At 41.9% G+C, this 22,788-nt stretch overlaps 1 protein-coding gene across 2 annotated transcripts in view; it reads right to left on the bottom strand.

Moving 5' to 3' along the window:
- DOCK5 (dedicator of cytokinesis 5) overlaps positions 1-22,788 on the bottom strand; it is an 85,796-nt gene that overhangs the window by 49,629 nt on the left and 13,379 nt on the right. For both annotated transcript variants that reach the window (XR_008729802.1, XM_055696121.1), the window contains exons 2-12: positions 18,374-18,457; positions 11,449-11,489; positions 10,337-10,392; positions 9,402-9,498; positions 5,655-5,803; positions 4,683-4,818; positions 4,382-4,539; positions 3,608-3,689; positions 2,716-2,845; positions 1,928-2,000; positions 204-346 (exon numbers count right to left, since the gene is read on the bottom strand). Coding sequence is in view for 1 of the 2 variants with exons in the window: in XM_055696121.1 (XP_055552096.1) it covers positions 204-346; positions 1,928-2,000; positions 2,716-2,845; positions 3,608-3,689; positions 4,382-4,539; positions 4,683-4,818; positions 5,655-5,803; positions 9,402-9,498; positions 10,337-10,392; positions 11,449-11,489; positions 18,374-18,457 (1,149 nt within the window). In the remaining variant the exon portion in view is untranslated. The remainder of the gene's footprint in view (positions 1-203; positions 347-1,927; positions 2,001-2,715; positions 2,846-3,607; positions 3,690-4,381; positions 4,540-4,682; positions 4,819-5,654; positions 5,804-9,401; positions 9,499-10,336; positions 10,393-11,448; positions 11,490-18,373; positions 18,458-22,788) is intronic.

The following is a 22,788-nucleotide window of genomic DNA, read 5'->3' as shown; positions in this document are numbered from 1 at the left end:
CAGCTCCTGGTTTTATCTCTTCTTTAGCTCCCAGTGTGCTCGGGTGACAACCTTTACAAATACAATGCATTTGGCTCATGAAGGTAGCAAACTCCACCAAGCCTTGATCTCTGGACTTTCACAAGACATTTACTTTCTTTTGTAAGCAAGGGGAACCCTTCCCCACACAAGTTTGAGACATTAGCTTCGCCCAGCTGCTGTACCTTGCCCTTTATGATTCACTTCCTTCGCGGCGATGACTTTGTTGAAGACAGAAGTGAGGGGCTCATTTTCTCCGATCACATGGGAAGTTATCAGTGGGGACATGATTAGCTGTCGCTGTCTGATGTACGTTTCCATGGCAATCCTGAAAAGAACAACAATCAAACCAGGAAGCAGACAGACTAACATCAAACAAACACGTTCTCTGCAAGAAGGCTGGCCAACAACAGCTGACTTTTCCAAAGAAATGTGTTGTTTTTTTTTAAAAAGGATTGCATGGGAATTTTTGGTTCTTTCCTCTTCACCTGCACAAACCCAATTGAAATACATTCAAACTCTCAAGCTAGGAAACACATCATAGTGCTAGCTCAGGTTTAGGGTAAGTTAAAGTTAATGCTGACCTAAAGACTCCACGGCTACATGAAGTAACAGCCTTCAGGAGACCACAAACGCAGCCAGCTCTGCTTGGTTCTTGTTGCCCATGCACGGGCTGCCTGCCCTGCAGACCTGGGAGAGCAAGTCCAGCTACGGGCCACCACGCAGGAACAGCCCAGCACACCCAGCCTTGCAATCCCATCAGATGAGCTGAGCCCTGTCTTCAGGCGTGCCTCAGAGCTGTCCCTAAGAGACTATGTAGATTAGCTAGTGATTAATTAACATAACGAATGACTGCTGTGAGATCACACAAGCGATGAACCCATCCCTAGTCACAAACATGTCTATTGAGCTTTGGAGCTTGAACCCAACTTTGTTCCTGTTACCCACACCCATCAATAATGAGCCAAGGCATACACAGAACGATGTCTCTGCAGGCTCCCCATCCTTAAGGAGGTATCCAGATTTGGATCTGAAGTCAGCCTCATTAGAACAGGAGAAAAATGAGGAAAAAAAAATTCAAGGTAAAAGACTAACATTATTCTGCAAAGGAGAAGACAGACCTAGCTTGACAGGGCAGGGAAAAAAAAACCCAACCAACAACCAAAACCACAAAACCCCACACAATCTCCCCTGAAAATACCTTGTAATAACATATGGCTACACCGAATGGATCGCAATATTTAGGACTGTAACCACATGGCTGAATCTACCCGGAGAAGCTTCATTTTAGTTACTGTAATATGCCAAGACAGTGAGCAACCAGAGCGCAGGCAGAACACACCAGTCTAACTACCAATACAGAAACGCAAAACACACTGGGATTTGAATTTCTTTCCTAGGAAGAGGGAGAAATCCCTTTCCTATTGTCCTCTGGCTCACCCTTACAAGACAGTCTGGAAAGTTAAGGGGCCGACAGTACAGAGGGTACCGCACAACTGCGACAAGGACTCGTGTTCGCTGTGCTCAGGAGTTCCTCACAATCTTGCCTCTTCAAGCCCCTAACAGTTCTGAAAGTCACATCCCCCAGACCCTGTGACATTATTTTGCACTGTGCTGGTCTCTCTCACCTCAGATGATACGGGCACCTAGCAATTTCAGCTGCATTGCCAAAATTCCCCAGGCAATTTAGCCTATCATACAGACATGTAAACACAGGGGAACAAAGGCTTCAGAGGGCTGACAAAAATCTTTTCCTTCAAAGAGCTGACTGCTGCCATAAGCTAATCTATTTGTAGAGACCTTGGTACACTGCCAGGCTCCCATACAAATTTGTCCTTTGGAGAAGGACAACTGCTTTAAATAAGCCAGATATGTGATGAGGTCCAGCACTCTGAGGTCCAGTACTTACTGCTGAAATGGAATAAAATGTTGCTTTTCCTCATCGTCCACCTTTCCATGTATGATATCAGTTATGTCCATCACTGCAATGACACAAGTTCATCACACGGTTTTGCCAAGCTGCTAAAGAATACAGAGAGAGCTCTCCCCTACCAGAATGAAAACAATAGCTTATTTTGGGCCAATGCCACTCATGACAGCAACAGTGAGCACCACTCAACTTTTTAAAAAGCACCTTTTCACGGATGTGTAAAAGTCAGCCTATGGTGGTGAATGTGAATATACTCACTGATAAAGCCCAGGTGAGACTCAGGCATTTCAAGGCAAAGAAATTACACTTGGAGTTCCAACGCTGATGTATTTTGAAATTGTTTTCCCCCACAAATTTCAAGCAAGTCTCTTTAATAAGGGATGACAGAAACTGAACAGGAATGGGATGTCTCATTCACCAAGGCTTGTTTAAAATCTCCAGCTTTATCCCATTAGCTCCAAGAAGCAAATCCCTCTTTGATTAAGATCTGAAAAGTCTACTGCACTGATGGCAGCACGTTATCTTTTTAGGGGGGGGACAAAACAATAAGTGAACTGTACCAGTATTTCATCTTCATATACAACTTGCACTAAAAGGTCTCAAAGGGCACTATATACAGCTCAGCATCAACATCTCCATTTTGAAGCCAGAGATGCTGATGCTAAGAGGTTAGGAGGTTTTGCTGACACACAGCTTATATTTCCCAATTCCTACTCCACTGTCCCAGCCACCAGGCTGTGCCATTTTCTGCCTTGAATTTGTCATACCTGCCACACCAAAGGGCCTCCGGAGTCCACAGGTATGTTTCTTCCCATCTTTCAGCTCCATATGCCCCACTCTCACAATCTGACATACCAAGCTGATTTTTGGTCTGATCAAGTCAGAACTGCTTAAATCCTACAAATTATTTAAAATAAAGTTATATCAATCTGCTTTATAAATAGAAAAGAAGACAACAGAGACAGTTACATTGTACACATGTATAAAATGAAATCTATAGTTTTCAAAAAAAAAAAAAGTAAAACCTGTTCCCTTTGAGCCCCAGGGGACAAAAAAAAACCCAAACCCAACAAAACTACAAAAACACCAGCAATTTCTAAATATCCCATTACTCTTTGATAAGACACCCCAGCAATAATACTGGAAGGAGAGCAAATGATGTTAATTGCCGAAGTACTACATTCTGATGACTTGGCAGTTTGCACCACCTTTGCTACTTGTCGAAAATTATTTCATTCATTTGCAAATTTTCCATTAACATCTTGTTGCAAATAAACTGCAACACAGAAAACGATCAGCAAAGCAACGAACTGAAAACCAAACAAGAACTATCTCGAGCCCAGATTTTCAGTACAGTTAGGCTCCAACAGAGAAGTGCTTAATAGGATTTTCAGAAATGCACAAGTGAGCAACACTCACTGACAGTACTACTGCAAAATAATACACCTTTACTGCTGCTTTGGAGTGACATACAAAAAGCCCCAACCTTTTCAGCAGCACTCCTCTGAGGCTGCCTACATTATCTTAAGTGTCCACAAAAACACTTCAAAAGGCCACGTGTGACCTCTCCCTGCTGCATGGGGAGACGGGAGAGAACCCAGAACTCAGAAGTCTGCAGCATGGGGACGAAATTTCCAGGATGTAAATACAGTAACTTACGGTAAACACTGCTTGGAGGTTATTTAGTTTCTCAATTTCTTTAGGCATCCCATTACTGCCCCAACGAACCAGGTAATTTTCACTGCAAATAAATAAATAAATAAACAAACATACCAATGCCTGACATTCCCATTACCTGGCAACAGCTCAAAGGCATTTTGATCTTTTAGGAATATTTGAAGAATTCTGCCAAAATTTTCTATCCCAAAGTGATTCTAAAGTGACTCATTTCAGTAAAGGCAGAAGGCAGGCATGATGTGAATGAGTACTCTCAGTTACTTCCCTGTATAACTGATGTCCACACCTGATAACTTCGACGATGGAGACAGAGTGTGCCTGACACATACATACTTCCTTGATAAAGTTCTTCATATCTTCCCCTCCTGGTACAAGACGTCCAACTCTTAGATGTGAACTTGCGCTGACTTGACAGCAAACGTCATGCATATACATTTTTTAACAGGAAGCAATTAATCAAATGCATCAAGTCTAGTGACAACAGTAGGGAAAATTAAGAACATAAAAAGACAATCTGGGATTTTGACTAACATCACAGAAATTCTTCACCTTTAAGAAGGTGAGTACATGGTCTCAGAACCTTGACTTCCTATCTCATCTGAAATTCAGTGGCCCCCTTCTGAATCACCACTGAGATAGCAACCAACAGCACTGAAAAACTGATCTGCTCCATCTTCCTTTCTAACTTCTATTGGCTTCTGAAGAATGACCACCGTGATGACTAAGTTGCTTATGTACCTACAAAAACCCCTCTACCTGATGAATTTGGAGAGATCAGGATCATAGAGGCTCATTAACAGTTCTGCATCTTCTCCAATATTGCAGACAAAATTCTTGAAGTTTACATACAGGCTATATGTATGTGTTGTGTTGAATACTGGCTGCCCTCGGAGGTCCAAATTCTGTTGCAGGGACTGCAAAAAAGGAAAGTACTTCCATTAAAAACAAACGCAGAAGAACTTAGCTCTCCTGCCAAAGCAGCAAAATATCCTTAAGAGGAATGTAAAAACACAGTGGGTACTAGTTACTTGAAGAGGACAAAGCCAACAAGAGGTACCTTCTCTTCCTGGATCCTTTCATCAATCCTTTTGGATGCAGTTTCATGGGACTTGAAGAGAGAGATTGTACTGGTTTCATCTGGGTCCAAGATATTCCCATTGTCATCTCGTACAACCAGGTCCAAACCTAGGATCCTGAACAGCATGCAAGCCAGAAGAGAAAAGAAACGACACAATACGTAAGAGGCAAAGTGACCAAAGGAGCACAAACACAGATCAAACTGTGGACTGCACAAGGCAGCCAATGCACACCAGCTCCACTTCTTGTAATAATCACATTGCTGGTTTTCCTGCCCTGAAATACCATCCCCCCAGTTTTCCTGCTGAAAGGAAAAACAATTAGTCAGGTAACTTAATTCTAAGATGACATCTCCTTTGTTCTTGCTTAAAGGTTGTTTTTTACAAAATGGTATGTATATCTATCAAGCTCACAGATTACGGCTGATTATTATTCTTTGCCTTAAGCTTTCTTCTTAATTGACTTACCTGACCTGAATAAAGTCTGACAGGCAGATAAATGAGTTCTGGAGACTATCCCTGTTCTGTATAAACCAATGAAAGGTGGAGCTTTGGTGGCCCATAGAATTGTATTACTCAGTCGCTGATCAAGCAGTTCATTTTCATCACCGGCATCCAAATCCTGGCTCCAGCTAGCCAGGCACAAATTGTGCTCCATGGGAAATGCCATCATGTGTCAGCATTTATGCAGAATTAAGACAGGTAAGGTTTCCTGCCAAGTCAAAGAGATTGCTGGCATATGAAGAACCAACTGCTACATGCCCACCTGCCAGGCTAGTCACATTGTGATGTGGACTGGAAGCTGTAATTATCCCTTTTCCAAGGAAAAATGTAAGCCTGATTCAGTCTTCCCCTTGCACGGCCATTTACACCATTTTGCACCCATAGCCATCCAGAGCCTTTACTGGGATTTAGGATTCTCCCTGGACCTCAAGACATAGTTTGGAGCTTACCTGTTGCCATAGTCAATCTTAGCAGTGACTTTCTTCTTGAGCTCGGCTAGCTCGTCTTTGGGAAGGGTCCCAGACAGGATCTGTGACCGCCACTCTATCAAGCTGTAAGTCATTTGTTGGACATGCCGAAACTGTGTTGTCTTGTTATCCTACAGGAAAAAAGGGACAATTTGAACCTAGTGATAGCCTGGAAACAATGAGCTCGGTAAGCCTTCTGAGATGTACTCAATTGTATCTATCACACAAGTTGCATTTAACTAAAAATATCTGAATAACTGGCGCTACATGACTCTGCAAGATTAGACCTGTGGAACAAATTCTCCAGTACTTTGTACTGCCAAGGTTTAAGTGTCTCAAGATGCAGGCTCTTCACCTTTTCCTTAGGGCATTATTTCAGAGAAACATCACAGACGAAAAATAGATTTCTGGTGTTTTCCACCACTTCAAAACAGCTATGATGGATGCTTTTTCTATACAAGACAGAGAGATGATGTTAAATGACCGCAACTGTGTTCTAGAAGATTGAGACAGGAATGGCAACTTAATGGCAACTTAACAAAAATAATAATGACAGATGACCAGCACTGAGGCCCGCCGAGGCGTTTTCTTATGTCTGTTCCTCCTACAGCTTTCAACAGCCCAAAGAACTGTTCAGCTTCTTTGTTATGTGTCAAACAGGCCTCGTCACCAGAATACAACACCAACAACACGAACATAATTAATTGGAATCCCTGTCCTCACCGCTGCTTACCGTGTTAGCAACTAGGTTGCAAAGCCAGCACACTGAGCACATTGAATGCACCGACCCGGTCTCACGGCTGCCTGCTCTCTTATCCCGTCCCATCACACGTTCAAAATCCGTTACGTTAAAAGAAGGAATAGAAACAAAATGCAGCGGTAGCTGGGGTACACTGCTTCCCTGCCAGCATGCATATTACATTTCAAGGTTCATATTCTACCCCCTGGTAACACACACGGATTGCCATGTCCATGTGTGATCTCCAGACAGGAGTTCCACGGAAATCAAAGTAGCTCTGTGGAAACACAACAATCTCTCCGGCTGGTGCCTATCAGCAAATAAGGCTAAAGATTATATGCTCTTCCACGCACTCGTTTGTGTTTACATTTGTACAGAACTCCATGCAATGCAGTCTTGACCCATCCCAGGCTTTTAAGCACTAGCCCAGCAGTAGCTGCTCAGAACCTACCATGCCAGAGGTGGTCCAAAAATGCAATTAAAAGGTCACATAACTGGATTCCCAGGCACTCTCCCCAACCTCCCCAGCTACTCGCTCATGTTTGCTACAGTCACACCATGTTGATCTTTTGCTACGAATGTAGCATCTGTAATTACACAGCACTGACTGAACAGGATATCAAAACCTGCTTTGTAAAGAGCTGCCTCCTGCCATTTCTACTGTTACCATCTTTAATTAATGAAAATATTTCCCATGCTATTTACTGGTTCCACCCTAACATACCCATACACCTCTTTCCTATAGTTCCAGGCTCAAAGGCTGATGCTTTAATTAAAACAAGGATAGTTATGTGGTAACCTACCATATTTGTAGCAATACATGCTTAGATAAGTAATTAACTCTTTAAAAAGTATCAGCTAAACTGTTTATCCCATTCAAAAGGGAACCCAGGCCTCATCCTCTCTTTACCACCACATCATGAGCCAGTTACTGGGATGACTCTGACTTGCACTGAGTGCCAAGTGCAGCTCGTTTTCAGAGGGAAGTGCCACACATTAAAGGACATTAAGCTTTAATCTACTGGGACAACGTTTATGATTATGCAGCTCCAAAATGACTGTCAAGAGGTTTTTGACTACATCTCACCCAACAGCTTGTGGGAACCGGCCAGTGGTGCGCTGCTGGTACATTCAGGCAGCAGCTGACTAGTGTCACTTCTCCGTATCAAACCTGTTAACGTTTAACTACGAACCCCAGCTGCTCCCACATAGCAGAAAGAGACACTCGTTCCAATTATTTCCCCATTCTGGTCTCTGCAAAGAGTATGAATGATAAAAACTACTTGTAATTTGTCCCCGAGAACATAAATCTGAATGGAGTTATAAACAGCCATCTTCCTTTTGATTTGGGGAAATGCAAAGGGGCTGATGGAGGCTAGATGAGTCTTTTAGTTCCTATAGGGAAGACATCAGAGACGTATTTTGTAAACAACGGGAAAAAGTGCATTCTTAATTTGTGTAAAAATAATCAGAAAGAGAAGATAACTTGGGTTTGCTTTCAGGGAAATACAAAGCAGATCCCAATTTGACAGTTAGCTAAAATCTCTATAGCTGTTTACACTAGCTAACTCCTATTAACTAAATGAAGTTAAAAACTCTCACCCATTTTGATATTTATTTTGCAGTGGAGATATACCCATTGGTGAAATGCTTGCTGAAAAACACAGAAATTAAAGAAGTGAAATGCTGCCAAAGAAAGAAATGCCCCATGTTCCCTTTCTCTCCTCTAATACGTCCTTCCTCCTTTAGCTTTCTTTTTTTTTTTTCTTCTTCTTTTTATACATACTGCAGGGGAAAATAAAATAAACTCAAATCCATTTCAAACCACAATATTTTCCACGACTATTTTAAGACTTTATTGGTTAAGCATAAGAACATGAAAGATTTCTGCTCTTAAAGAAAATAGATTCTGAGGCTAGGATCCCAAAGTTATTCTAAAAAAAAAAAAAAAAAAAAAAGGCCAGGAACAAAACTCTTTTCACACAGTAATACCGTCATATACAGCTTCTCATTAAATTAAGAGGGTGGAACAAATTCTTGTGGTTTTGTGGCGCACAAACAAAACGTACTTGTGGCCTGGTGAAATTTTCAATATGAAAGTTTGCTCTGGGAAAACTGAACGGTTAGAGCTGATTTAAAACTATTCTGTCACCTTAATTAAAGTCTCAGAGCACACACTATGCAGGCTGAACTCCCTACTAACCGAAGAAAAATCAAGTTTGACTCACTTTAATGCACCTTAATAATCACCTTCAAACAAAGGAAACTGGTTGTGAACTCCAGTTGTATTTCTTTCAGTTGCACCCACCTCAGCAAAACCACCAAATCCACATTACCTTGGCTTCCGACTTTTCTGGGGTGACTGTCACACGGTCAGGCTACTAACAGATGTAGCAGTCTTCCCCCTACCCTAGCAAGAACTAAATAGCTCAAGTCAGATCGTCCCCCACCATACATGGCCCTAATTCTCTCGCCACCCTGTGCCCGCCTTGCTTATTTGAGCTGTAGGCACTCTGTGGGGAGGATCAACCATGAAGTACCTACAGCACTTCTGGAAAAACAGCGTTTGCCCTTGCTACAGGTTCTGTTAAAACACCACTCTGGTTCCTTGCACAAATCTGGCCCTCATACAACACAGCCGCACGACAGGCAAAGAGGAACCCTTCGTTCACTAGTGAACTAGTGACTCACACGCACAGCCCCAAGCAGCTGACATGATGCTGAGTGTGATTTGCGCTTCATCAGTGCTGTGTCATCACGCAGTCATTCAAGCCCAGCAAACGCTGTAGCGTGGACTAAACCGCAGTTCTGCCTGTGGTCACACATCCTGCTTGGGGGACGGCAGAACATCTTTAGCCTCTCTTAAGACCAACTTTACAATAACGATACTTCTACAATTCTGTTCAAAGTCTTAAAGTGTCCTGCAAAAAGCCCAACCTTACCTCATCTGAGGTCATGTAATAAAGTACCAACCACTGAAGAAAACTTACCACATATAACTTGTGCCAGATAACTGCCCACTCCCTCAGGGTAGAAGTGAGTTCTTGTCCAAGGGGCAATTCACTTGGAATCACTGTTTCATGTTGTCTAGACACAAAAAAAAGAGAAAATAGAAAAAAAGATACTAAAACTTATTAGTAAAACATCCTTTTCTGATAAATATGTAAATGGAAATGTCAGAGGGCTTGATATTCACACAATTCACTCACACACAATGCCAAGACTCTCAAGTTGTTCAGTTGGTTCTCCAAGACATACATGCACATTCATTATCCATTTTTAATGCAAACACGTTTCAAGTTTCTTGCTGTCATGTTGTTCTCAACAGCTCCCTTCCAGAAACATGCTGAACAGACAGAAATTAAATTTGGAAGAAACACAACTTGCAGTGGTAACTTGGCCACAGTTATATATATAAAAAAAGTATTTTCTAAAGTCTCTTCCTTTTCAACTGCTGTTTTCTTCTCACAATAATGACCACAGAATCAGCTCTAAGAATCAAATGAGGAGTCATTTCCTTAAATGTTTTCCAAGACAGGAAGGAATCCACGCTCCTGCTGGCTACTTGGCTGCGAGCAGCAGTTTGTTATGACTTGCAGGAGTCCCCAGAGGAGCTAAATGTAGCTTGACTGACCTGCCTCACTACTAACTTATCTAGCAGAGCTTTCTTATTTTTCCTAATAGTATTCTCCTGCACCTATGCCTACAACTGGTTTGGTATGTACAATACTCTGAAAAAAAGAAATTACACAGCTCTAGAAGTCCAGTATAGGTATGCCCTGCCGCACGCACAGACCAGTAGCATTCGTTACAACGGCTGCTACTTAAACTGTTTTTTTTGTTGTTGTTGTTTGCTTGCTTCTAAATGAAACAGCATTCCATTGCTTTGGCTACCAAAAGAACATCTCAAGAAGTGCAGACCTACCCTCGGTCCTTCACGATTGCCTCTTTTAAATGGATATACGTTTCTGGGAAAATGCCCTAAAAATAAATACAGAAACAAAATAAATAAATCGCACCGTAGGATATGACATGACAAAAATGCATTCAACGGAAAACAGAGGAAAGGGGTAAGAGCATGACCAGCAGAGCAGTAACTGTGACTGATGTTTACTGTTTACCTATAACAGAAATCTGTTCAGTCCACCAGTCCCAGTATCAGAGTAAGGAGCGCCAGGCTGCATGCTGGAGCACTGTATTAGCACCTCAGAGAGGTCAGTTCCTTGTTTTGCTGTAATGACACTCCTCTTCCTCTACGAAATGTTATAAACTCTTGCAAACTTTCAGTCATACTCATCTGCCCTTGCTACAAAACATTCCTGGAGTCATCTGTCAAGTTCCCCCGGACCTGTGGTTCTCTAGAAAAGCTCACAACAGATGTTTGTAGACACTGTAGACAGTGTTTGTAGAAATTCATTAGTCCTAGGTTTCCTTTATTTAAGAGAAACCACCTAGGAGTGCTGCAATCTTTTTTTTAATTTTCTTTTCATTCCCCTTTACGCCTGATAAATGGAAACTGCGAAAGACGTTACCACATGAGAGGTGCCAGGATTCCTATGGGAAACCAGATTTCCCTGCGCTTTTCAGACTGGTTTCACAAACCTCAAGAAATTTGGCTGGGCTCCACGCATGCATAATTTCTGGGATATTTTCCAAGTCAAATCAAAACTCTGATCTTACCATTACATATAACTAATGCTGGATGCGTAACAGGTCCAAGACCATAATAAATGAAGAAATAAAGATAGTGTATGCAGGTATGGAACATAGTCATGGACGGTTCAAACTACACCGCGCATGTTTATGATGGAGGAGTACCCAGCTAATGGTTCTGAAACATTTCTACCCAGTTAATGGTCCTGAAACATTTAGCTCAAGGGCATCTATTTCTATCCCTAAGGAAAAGGACACTGCAATTGGGAGACCTGAGCAACATTAAGACAAGAAATACAGCAGAAGCATAGCAGATTACAGCCCTGGATGGGGTCTGGCAAGGTGTGAAATAAAAGTCAGAGTTGCTGAAAAGTGAGGTCATACCTTCTTAGATTTATTTCGGAGTGTGTATCCTCGGTACCAGCCTATCAAAGGGAAACAGATATTTATATTTAGGTTTTTTTCCTGTCTACGGCAATTAAACACACATTATCGTTCTCACCATGTTTCTACAACATAAATCTATTGATCTTGCTCATTTGAGATCTACTGTTGTAAAGACACGTCTGCTCTGTTTGTAGGAGGCTTGGCTCCTGAGACCGGGGCAGAAAGGTGTCCCTTTCTACCGCGGACCAACACCCTCGCTTCCACCCCGTGTATCCACTCTGGTTGTACTCACAGGGCTCAACGGAAAAGCAGGCTACTCCATGCTGTACGTTTTGAAAGCTGACAGTCCTTGTTCCATACAGCTGACAACTTACATACCCTGCACAGAACTACTGCTATGATCGTTTGACAGATGAGGCAGAGAGACACCAACACGCACGCAGAACTACCAGCCCAAGGTCATACGCCATGTATCTGGCAAAGAGAAATACATTCAAGTGTCCCAAGTCCAATTCCAGACTACTCCCTTAAAATCTTCTTTTCTATTCTATGCATTTTCACCCAAATCATCTTATAGATCATGCTTGAGTTCCATGTTGTACGGGTTAACTTCTTTGGTGACACAGGCTAAAGCCTTCCTTCAAAGGAAAGATGAAAGAGAATGTTTTATTAGAGGAAAGAAAAAAAAAAAAAAAAAAAAAAGAAAAAACAACCCTGAACTGCTTGCCCCAGTACAGATGCTGTTTCTCAATATTATCTTGAGAAGATCTAGTAAAGTCTAAGAGACAAAGTAGATTCTGTGATGCTCAAGACTCAGAAGCATATGTCACTTTCATATGTATGTTTCTTCTCTCTCCTTCAGCACCTGGGGTTTGACCAATATTTTGATTTCATGGCCACTGAAAAGCAAGCATATGAAAAAATTGCTGCATTTCTTACATTCTCAAGTGAGCCCTGCTTCATGAGCAGACCGGAGAGAAGCGTACCTGTGGGCAAGTCCCTCCCATTCTTCTTCCACCACCTCCAAACTGTGTGAGACAACGGGGATTTTTTCTCCCCCACCCTCACCTTCGACATTTGTCACAGCTGTGCATGATCAGGCACTCTTTCCACTGGGTGCCTGTTCCTTGCCATAAGCAACAGTTCCCATCACCTTCAGTCCTCCTGAAGTTACGGTACTGAAAACAGCTAAACATTTTAGAAGAATCTGCTCTGGTTTAAACGCAGATGTGCAGAGACAACGTCCCTTGCACTCTTCCAGGATAGGATGCAAACTTTGCACCTTCTCACCGACTCTAAGCAACTAAAACCATCATTCCGAATGTCAGGACTCTCTGTGATCTCAACCATGCTCCTAGAATGATGGGTTTTGATGACTCCTAAGGTTCTACTTGCACTGAAAGCAAGAACGCTGACCGCTCCTCTTAGCAAACACGACGGGCACAGGTTACGGTCTGGTCAGGGCTGTCGAGACAGACAACAGCGCTGATTCAAGATGATTATGTTCAGCTGCCTGGCAGGGGGAGCAGCAGCAAGAAGGGAAAGGGATTTAAGGGAATAATCAGGCAAAGAGACGAGGGGAGGGTGGCATTTCAGTGGATTGAGGGTTTGTTTTCTTCTCCTTTTTTCCTCCTTATATTTATATAGACGGCAAAGAAGGTTCTATGAAGAGCCATGGACCTGAGACCCCTCAACCATAAATCAGCCCTTAGGGTTGGGGTCGGGGTTTTTTTGTTGTTGGTTTTGGGTTTTTGGGGGGTTTGGGCGGGGGGGAGGTGTGTTGTGTTCAGTCTTTTTTTCTTTTTTGTCCGCTTTCTCTAGCAATGAGAAGGTGAATCGGCTTGACCACATAAACCCCAATATTCCAGTAGTAAGGAGGAAAGAAGAAACTCCATTCCTTCCACAGGAAGAAGATAAGATTATACATTGATCATGGACCGATGGATAAGGTACTGGATTAGAGATGAGAAGATTTAGGTTCTATTTTTATCTTATGCTGTAATTAATTGAATGGTCAAGTTATTTACGGTGTGATCAAAGTTAATGGAATTTAACAAGAATATTTTCCCAGTCTCTCAGCCCTTCTATACCCCAGCTTCTTCATATTTAAAATGGCTTCTCGGCATTAACCACATTCCTGCAAAATATGTTGCAATCATTGCATAAAAGCATTATGCAAAACTATTTCAGCAAGCATATGCATTTTTTTTTTTTTTTTCAGAATTCTGCTCCAATTTTCAATATTCTTATCCATCATTTTAAAAGGAACCGAAGTTTCTGGCAGTGGTCAATTGATTACTTGATTTCTTCTTCAAGAAAAACCCCAAATTTGCCTAAAGCTTCAGAGGAATGACACATTGCTTCAGTGTTTCTCTGGAGTATTTGCCCCAAGGAGAGATGTGCTAAACAGAGAAAGGCTTTTCGGTTGAAGATGACATGGCAAATTTCAGCTCCTACAACACTCTTTCAAACTGACATCTGATCAAGAACATGAGGATAGCAGACTGAATCTTGCAAAATGTCATAAAGTTTGGATTTTGGTTATTTTGGTTGCTTGTTTTTTAATGGAACGCAGGTCCTCAATTTTGCCTTTGATTAAATGGGTTTGATGCAGTATGTGAAAGATCAGAAAATCTAAGAAAAATTACTCAAATTCAAATAGTTTATCTGATGAAAAGTTATACAGAGTGATGCAATCCCAGGACACGTGCCTAACCACAAGGTCTGTCCCTCTTCCACTGTTAGCATACTGTCTCTCAGTACCACAACATACATCACTGTACGGAAATAAACCAAGGGATTGCTTCACTTACCTACAGTACTCAAAGCGACGAGACTGAAACTAGGAACAAATTCAATGCAAACTTATTTTAATCAGAAGAAACTGACAGGGACCACAGTATGAGGGCACACATTCCTTCTATCCACAGTTCGGCTCTTTCCCACAGTTTGCATGAAATAATAACAATATATACTGCAGATTAGAAAAGATTCCCCTAAACAGAAATTTATCCTCCCCAGCTCACTACTCAAGGACAGATTCCCAGAGAGTAAGTAAATCCTGCACTGAAGCAGCCTTCAAAGTACTGGATGCAGCAAGTTTCCTTCTTTTCTTGGATCCTGCAGCTTACGCCCAGTCTTGACAATATTTGGCAAACAACAGGATAAGTACGCACTGCTTATCTTACTATCGAGCAGAGAAATTTTTTTTTTTTTTTTTTTTTTTTTTACAAAGACCTCATGCCCTTCTGCAACCAGAGAAAGAAGGAAAAAAAAAAAACCAAACCCATCGTGCTTTTGTGGTTTACAAGAGCGTATCATGACCAAGACACTTAAACTAACAAAGCTACAGCTTGGCAGAGGATAGATGTGTGTTTATTTTAAAGGGAAGGTAAGTCTAAGAAAACTGGTATCCTCCAGATCTTCATGTATAACACACACACCATGGTGTTTCAAAGCATGCTTGAAGCCCAACTAAGACATTGCAAAAGTTATTTAAAATCAGCCTCACAGTAAAACAGGGGAGATGCAAATTTAGTAGATACACTGCAAACCCCACCTACAGCCGCACCTAAGGGCAGGCTGACAAAGATGCGGTGTGCCATAATCCTCACTTTCCTGGACAGAAGGAAATGCTTCATACTCTAGGCTATGGAGTTACTCAATCTAACAGCAAACAGCTGCTCTCAGTTTGTCCCTACAGGGATCTGAGCTGCAATAGACATCAGTGCATTATAGCTTGTACTAGAAATATTTGAAACCTTCAGTTTGAATTGCTCAGTCTGTGCTTTCAGCTCTGGTGACCTTCCCTTCAAGGTTGTGAACTTTCTCCAAGTTGAAGCTACCATTCGCAGGGAAGATCATCCTTTGACGAAACCTCAACAAAGGCAAGGTGCAGCCCCACAATATGAACAATCAATCTACCACGTTACCACTCTCTTCTCTGCTTTTGTGCACTCACAATCCAAGCCTAACTGTGTAGTTGTTAACTGGGACTTATAAAACATTAGGCAAAGCACCTGTTTAAAGCAGGGGAAAAGAAAGCTTTACTGACCTAAGTGCTACGCCAGATCCTCACCCTAAATTTGGCCAACCTTCCAAGGACTTCCAGCCTTTGCAGCAGGTCTCTAACTCCTGCTAGCATGCGCTAGCATAGATGAGCAAGGATTTTGCAGTTTAAAGGTGCTTTCTCTCTTTCTCTCATGACTACAGGCACTCCACCTAAGAGTGTGAGAGACGCTACGGTCTGTGGCAAAGCCACGTTAACCTTAGAACTTGGCATTCTCAAAATGCATCTACACCTTCTGGCTTGTACTTTAATTCACTTTATTGCTCTTTGCTTCTCAGAAACGTCCTGCAGCAGCTTAGATGTATTAGATGTTACGTCTCCAAGCTCTTCAGCCAGCTGAGAGTCAGATAACATCCAATGTTAACACCAAAACCCAGCACAAGCTTCAGCCTTGCTGCCTCTCTGTCAAGGAACAAACTGTGCACTTCAATTCTTACAGACAGAGCGGAGCCAGCCAAAACCCCAGATGCAGAATACAAAGAGCTTTCAAGTGAAGGCTGTTTGATACACAGAGAGCCTTCACTGAACACGGCTGACTTCAACCAGGAGGAAAAAAAAGAGGCATGTTCTAGATGGCTGGCAGAGCGGGAAGTGAACTGTCTAACCTTCGGCTAACTCACAAAAGATGCTCCTGTGCATCCCAAGGCCGCGAACAATAGCAAGGAGCAAGATTTTCCAAGTGGCTATTACCATTACACGACAGCCCCTGGACAATCCTGAAAAACTACCCCTTAACTCCCTAAAGAATGTTACCGATAGCCTAAGGAACACCCTCAGCCAGGAGCTGAAGGGGTAACTTACACTGTGAAGAAAAGGACTTCACAAGGCATCTCTGAGCCTTTCTTCTTGCAAAGGCAACACCCTGGTTAAATAGAACCTTTTTCTAAATTGAGACTTGTGTATTCAGATAAGAACAGTGATTAGTGGAATAAAACCCCACTTTTATCAGACTGGAGTTGTATTTGTAAGTATACATCATTAGCATGAGAAGAAGCAGAAAAAGCTTCTTGTGAAAACACTAATTCTCAAAAACACAACCCACAGATATCCAGAAACAAAGCTGAAAGGCGATGTCCCAAAAGGAAGAAAAATAGATACAAAAAGACATGAGAATTTCCTCCCAGGCAGGCAGAGTATCAGAATTTGGTGTTTTTAAGATGAATTTATGGGAAATAAGACCAGACCCACAGCAGAGTTACCATCTCAGAGGCAATCTGCATCTTTTCCTTTAGAGTCACAGATGCATGGCCTAAATTTTTGGCTGGTCTTCCCAGGAAAAGTATCAAGTTGTACTGCAGTAATTCCTAGGTCACAAATTAGGATGTCACACAGAGGGCTCAGCACACGAAAACAATCAAAACCCGTTCACTTTCCCAAACAATTTACAACCAGTCTTCTCAGGCTGAAGTTCCAAACTGGGACATTTTGGGTAAAAAAAGGGATGCCATTTGGGTATTCATTTTCTATTCTTGACTGCCTCTCTGTTAAACAGCTGATTACAGACCAAGTAGCAGGACTAAACAACAATGTTACTCTTAAAAAAAAAACCAACAAAACAACAAAACATAAGAGAAAGAAATACCCCAACATTTTGAGAAGTACAAGACGCATCCTCTTCATAAAGGCAATTTTCACCCCTGACCCTCCCTCCTTCTTGTGTCTTTTTGCAAAAGCAGTTTGTAAGTTAGGACTATTACACATGAATTTTTCCCCCCTTTCTCCTTCTCTCTCTCCCCCCCCCCCCCGCCAAACACACTCACTGCTATCACACACATCAGTGTGAAAACACACATCAGCAACATAATCTGCTTTGACATGTAGGAACTGGCTGGCTGTTTCCAGTGTCAAGGTCAAAGAGAAGTGGAAAGAGAACAATTGGCTAAGAACAAATTGCTAAACAAGCAGCTTGCTGTTCCCAGCAGAGATACTAAAGAGTTTTTGTACGCTAAGTCTTTTTCAAACTGATGCTGCCTGTGAAAATGATTGAATTTGTATTTTGGAAAGAGCATTTAAATTTTGGAGAGCCTTCCAAATGAAGCAGCGACTAGTACATTCTTTAAAATAATTAAATGGCTGTGTTCCATTCCTAATATTGAAGTCTTCATTAAACAGTCCAGTTTAACAAGTAGATCGCATGCAATTTTAATCTTGTTTAAAACTGGAATTTTATTTTCCTTTCTGCAAGGTGTTTTATATTGAGGTATGTATCATGAAAAACTTCCCAGTAAAGTACTGGGAGCAACAGCCTAAAAAGGGCATGGAAGCTCCATAAGTGGAGGCTTTTTAAAACATTTAACGCCAGTTCGTGACATTAGAGCTTAAAATATTATTTTTGCAACAATTAGACCTGCCCTCTCTTTTTCTTTCATCCGCTGCCTCCGTTGTCTCAGATCAAAGAACTAATTCAGGTTAAAAGCTACTTCTGTTTTTCATTATTAGTATTATTATTTTCCAGCTGGATTAGTCCATCACATGACCATACAAGCGCTTGGCCTGGCACAAGGGGGAGCCAAGGTAAACAGGTGTGCTGTGAAAACAGGAACGAACAGCCAGAAGTAAGTGTATCTTTCTCTTGCAGTGTTGCCTTGAGATAGTAATGGAATCTTACCTTGACAAGCCTCTGCCAGGAACAGCACAGACACGATCGTCACTTCTGTATTTTATCCATTTTTAATACCATTTTAAAAGTAAAGTGCATCTAGCAAACACCACATAGCAAGCTTTGCACTTTTGGGCACAGCAGAAGTTGAAAATCTAGACCTGAAATTTGTATTATTTAAAAAAAAGTTTCTCGATTTGTTATACTTACTTTAAAAATCACTGCAAAGTACTTTAAAGAGATCTGCAACCTACCTTCATACATCTCCAAAATGTGAACAGTATCACCAACTTGCAAGGAGAGCTCCACATCTTGGACAGCATCGTAATTGTAGATTGCTAAAAAGGGGAAGGGGGGGAAGAGAGAGGTGAAAAACAAAATCAGGAAAGCTGTGAGGCAATCAGATTTTGAAACCTGGTATCATGGCACCTGTCAAAGGCAGAATACGATTTCGAAAAAGCACTATAAAGTTATAAGCTATAGTGTGTATATAATATAATATACCAGAAAAGTCTGTAGCCTATCTATTTCCCGACTCTATCATCAGTTCTTGTAAGGATAAGAAACAGTATTCTTAACTGCCAACAAAGTTTGTCTTTTACCTTCACAAATACAGGTATCTGTGACACTATATGAAGAAGCTGCATCTTCCCACTTTACTGTCAACCTGCCCAGCAAAGGTCACTATTACCTCAGGCAAGAGGTTATGGATCAATTAGGTAATTGTCATTTTTATTAGCGTTTCACAGGACTAACTGCAATGCAGCACTCACAAGCACTGGCAAAACAACTGAAATCGGATGCCCTAAGAAAAAATGCCGCTATTCTATACTAAGTGCCACAGCCTGTGGCTACTGAAGGCTCTTCCCAGGCAAGAACCAGGCTTAGCATGAAAACTTGAGATTCCCTGCAAATCTAATCCCTACCAAAGACAAAAGCTAATCTGAATGCTTATCGGATTTCCAGTGGGAATAGGATTAAAGTCCAGAAGCCCACGCTTCTAAACCGGCTCTTCTCTGGAACCTTCTTGAGGGGCACAGTTTCACTGGGCAAAGCAGAAGAGCCCCCCTTAGAGCTGCTGGAGGCTTGTCAAGATGAGAAAGTTTGATTTGAATTTGCTTTCAGACCAGTGTAAGTAAAAACACATAAAAGCAGCGAGGAAAACGCTTTGCTATGGTTCAGTGAATTGATCGGCTAAGCCAGAACAGACCGCTCCTCTACCAAAACAACCTTATTTTATTTTTATGCATTTAAAACACTGGTTTAAGTACAGATCACATCTTAAATGCCGCAATGCAATCTTCTCACAGACATAAGTGTTGTATTTACATATCCAAATCTGTTCCCCAAGCAAACATATTAGTGAAATAAGACGATGTTTATTTTTAAGAAGGCAAATAAATCATGCAAGCATTTTCAGGGGGCTTTGGGAAAATTCCTCAGACTTCAGAAGGTTTGTATTTTAAGAACTCTCTCCGAAAAAAATAAATAAATAAATAAAACATCCGAGCTCTTATGTCAGGAAATTCACATCAAATGCCTATCATTGCCATCAAGACGAGGTATATTGCCTCCTGGCAAGGATCCAGCATAAACAAATGACTGTGGCTTACCACACCGGAAATTATCTCACATATACGAGCTTTCTTTAAAATATCGTCCCATAAATAATCCAACAGCAGTAGGCAACGTGAATTCCCTGCAGTATCTGAAACAGACCCTGATCACAAACAGATACTTATTTTCTTATGCTGCAAGGGTGGCGTTTGTTCACAGCGGCCCTAATTCATGCCTGCTGCAACTTCAGGGCCTGCGGAGCTACTCACGGAGTAAGCACTGAATCTATTATGTTGTTTTCTCAAGGGTTACAGGAATGTTACTAGGGTTTTGCTCCTAAGGTTCTAGCTGCTTCGACATCCAGTTTCGTCTCCCTTCCCACAACAGTGTTGTTGTAAGCCGAGATAATAAAAACTGACTGGTGATCTGGATGTGCAGTTTATAGACAACTTACAGGCCCCAGAATAGGCTCAAAAGTAAAAATCCCATCAATATTCCTGCAGAAAAATATGGATAATGTTTATGGCCAAAGACAAACATGAACATACGCAGGCATAGACCAGAGTAATCCGTTAAGAACTACCTTGTATTGACAGGTGCTGAGATCATAAATTGCCAGAACTGGTTAATATTGTATTTGATTCAGTTAAAAAGAAACTGTTCTGCCCGATACAGAAAATAATTCTGCAAGGGTTTGCAGAGGTCGGCATACAAGTGCAGCGCCCAACCCAAAGGAAAGTAAACTCCCTGCAGCCGTGCCTTCTGCTGCCATAAATCTGCCAAATGACTAACGTTAAGCAGGGATGTTGCAATCCATTACTTGGATGGGACACCTCCGAGTCGCCCCAAGGTGTGGATGGACAGAACAATCCAGGCTTCCTTTGGAGTCACTGCTGAACCCTTGGACCATGATGTGCTGCAGGGACGCTGCACTACGCAGGAGGTGTCATTCCTCAGGTGAAGCCTAGGCATCCAGCAGTCGACGGACATAATAATCCTACAGCACTGTCAACAGGCTTAGAAGATTTAAAGCAGAGCATCTTAGCCAATTTCTAACTTGGCCGACTACATTCTGTCTGCTCAACTTTCCTCCTGTGGTTACAGCTGGACTGCTTTACTTTCTGTCCTAAAATGCTGTTTGGGATTCCTGGTTTATGGCTGTCCTCACCATGAGAAGTGGCTGCTGTTTAGAAATGCACATGTGCTTGTTATACGTATAGGGATTCCTACATACCATTTCTAGATGCCTTGGGTTTCTTTGGGACAAACAGACATCACAGAAATACCAGTCTGTATTTTTCCACAAATTGCTGCTTTAGCTTCAGACAAAAGCAGTCTGAGCAGCACCCAGTGTCTAACAGAAAGGTGGGCGGGCATCAGACAAGCCTTTCTTTTGAGAACACAGACAGTTAATTCAAAACCAAAGAGCACAACAGCCACAAGAAGAGGGAGAACTAAACACTGCAGTTCCCCTCACCAAAGATCACAGCAGCCACAAGACAGAGAACTAAACATTGTAGTTCCCTTCCCTTCTCTTTCCCTGCTTTACCACAGAGGTTTTGGATCCCTATGCATAGCATTTACAAGCCAAAGGCACATGTTCCGCCACTGCATGTCAAAATAAGGCGAGATTTGTAGCATTTTGCTTTGCTAGATTGAATCAAGCAAGAACAGAGGGTCACTGTATATAAAATCTCCTACCCAATGGTTACGCACAGGGTTATAAAAGACAAATTGCTGGCATATTTTCCCTGGGAGTTTCACTGGTTGCAACTGATGCTTCCTGCTGCTTGAAGTCAGTCCTGTCCGAAAGAGTCCATCTGCAGTTCTTTGAACCGCCTCGTCTCTTTTTCATTGTGTGTATCTAATCTGACCTCTTTCAGACTTAAAAGAAAGAGGAAGCTGCACATAACAAACATGGTCACGGCATGAAAAAATAAAAATCCTTCACAGAAAATCCTGACAGAGCAGCAAGAAAGGGAGAAGAAAAAAACCAGACTTTTGTCCCCAAATTTGCAGGGATATCTGAAGTTAAGTCTTTTCACTTCAAGTTGAACTTCAGTTGAGATTTTGCCCTTTGAAATTTACTTTAGAACGGTGATCCTGTTCCTTTTATCATCCTGAATGAAAAGCAGCACTGAAGCCTACAGCAAATTTAATCTTAACACAGAGGCAGAGGTAGAAAGCATGATCCATAAGGAGGAGATACTGGGTTTGTTTTAATGATCATATTCTTTGAGTATAACTAGAGGCAATATATCATATTATTTAATTTACAGTTCCCTAGTCTGATTGGTGGGAAGTTCCAGAAATGTTTCTTTTCAACAGAGCATCCAGCCTATGGAATTCATTAGGAGGGAAGGTCAGAGGAGTCAACATTGGGGCTGGTTTGAAAAGGGCAACAGATAACTTTATGACCGATGACAGCAGCCAGAGTAATGCAGGTGAAGATAAGGAGAAGCAATTTTCATGCTTCAGGGCAGACGGCGATTCCTCAGAACGGATCGAGAGGGAACTCGTAAAGGCATTCCACAACGGGGCATGCACGCTGGATGTCGGGGGATACACTGCTCCGTTTGGAAGCATCACGCGAGAGTCATCACCAGAAACAAGGACTACGCACACGGCAAAGGAAACCCGAGATAGCCGGGGCTTTCCAGGGTAGCCAGGGCGTTGGGTGATAACTAATGGTGAGCTGGATGTTTCCGAGAAGGCGCAGAGTTTGACATGGGCTGGCACACAGCAGTATTACAATGGGCTGAGAAGGTTTAGCTATGTCACTCCCTCCAGTTGTATGAAGACACAAGATTAATCGCAGCACACATTCCTGATCTGCAAAACACCAGACAGTGGCACTCAAAACAGTAAGAAGCCTCAACGTCATGCATGGGGCAGAAAATGAGAAGCAGCACAGTTATATTACAAAAAAAAAAAAACAAACCAAAAAACAACAAAAAACAAAAAACAAATCCTAAAACACATTTTGAAAAGCCACAAAGGTTCACTTTGTCCAAGAGCCTTAATTTGCAAGAGGTCTGTCAGCAACTCATTGAGCTTGATCCAGCTTTTAGTGTCATCAGTGGGAGATTTGGCACGTGTTTCCGTGAAAGCA

Source organism: Falco cherrug, chromosome 18 (assembly GCF_023634085.1).
Source record: "Falco cherrug isolate bFalChe1 chromosome 18, bFalChe1.pri, whole genome shotgun sequence".
NCBI lineage: Eukaryota > Metazoa > Chordata > Aves > Falconiformes > Falconidae > Falco > Falco cherrug.
Note: the sequence above shows the minus strand (reverse complement) of the source record. Positions and strands in the feature narration are given on the sequence as shown.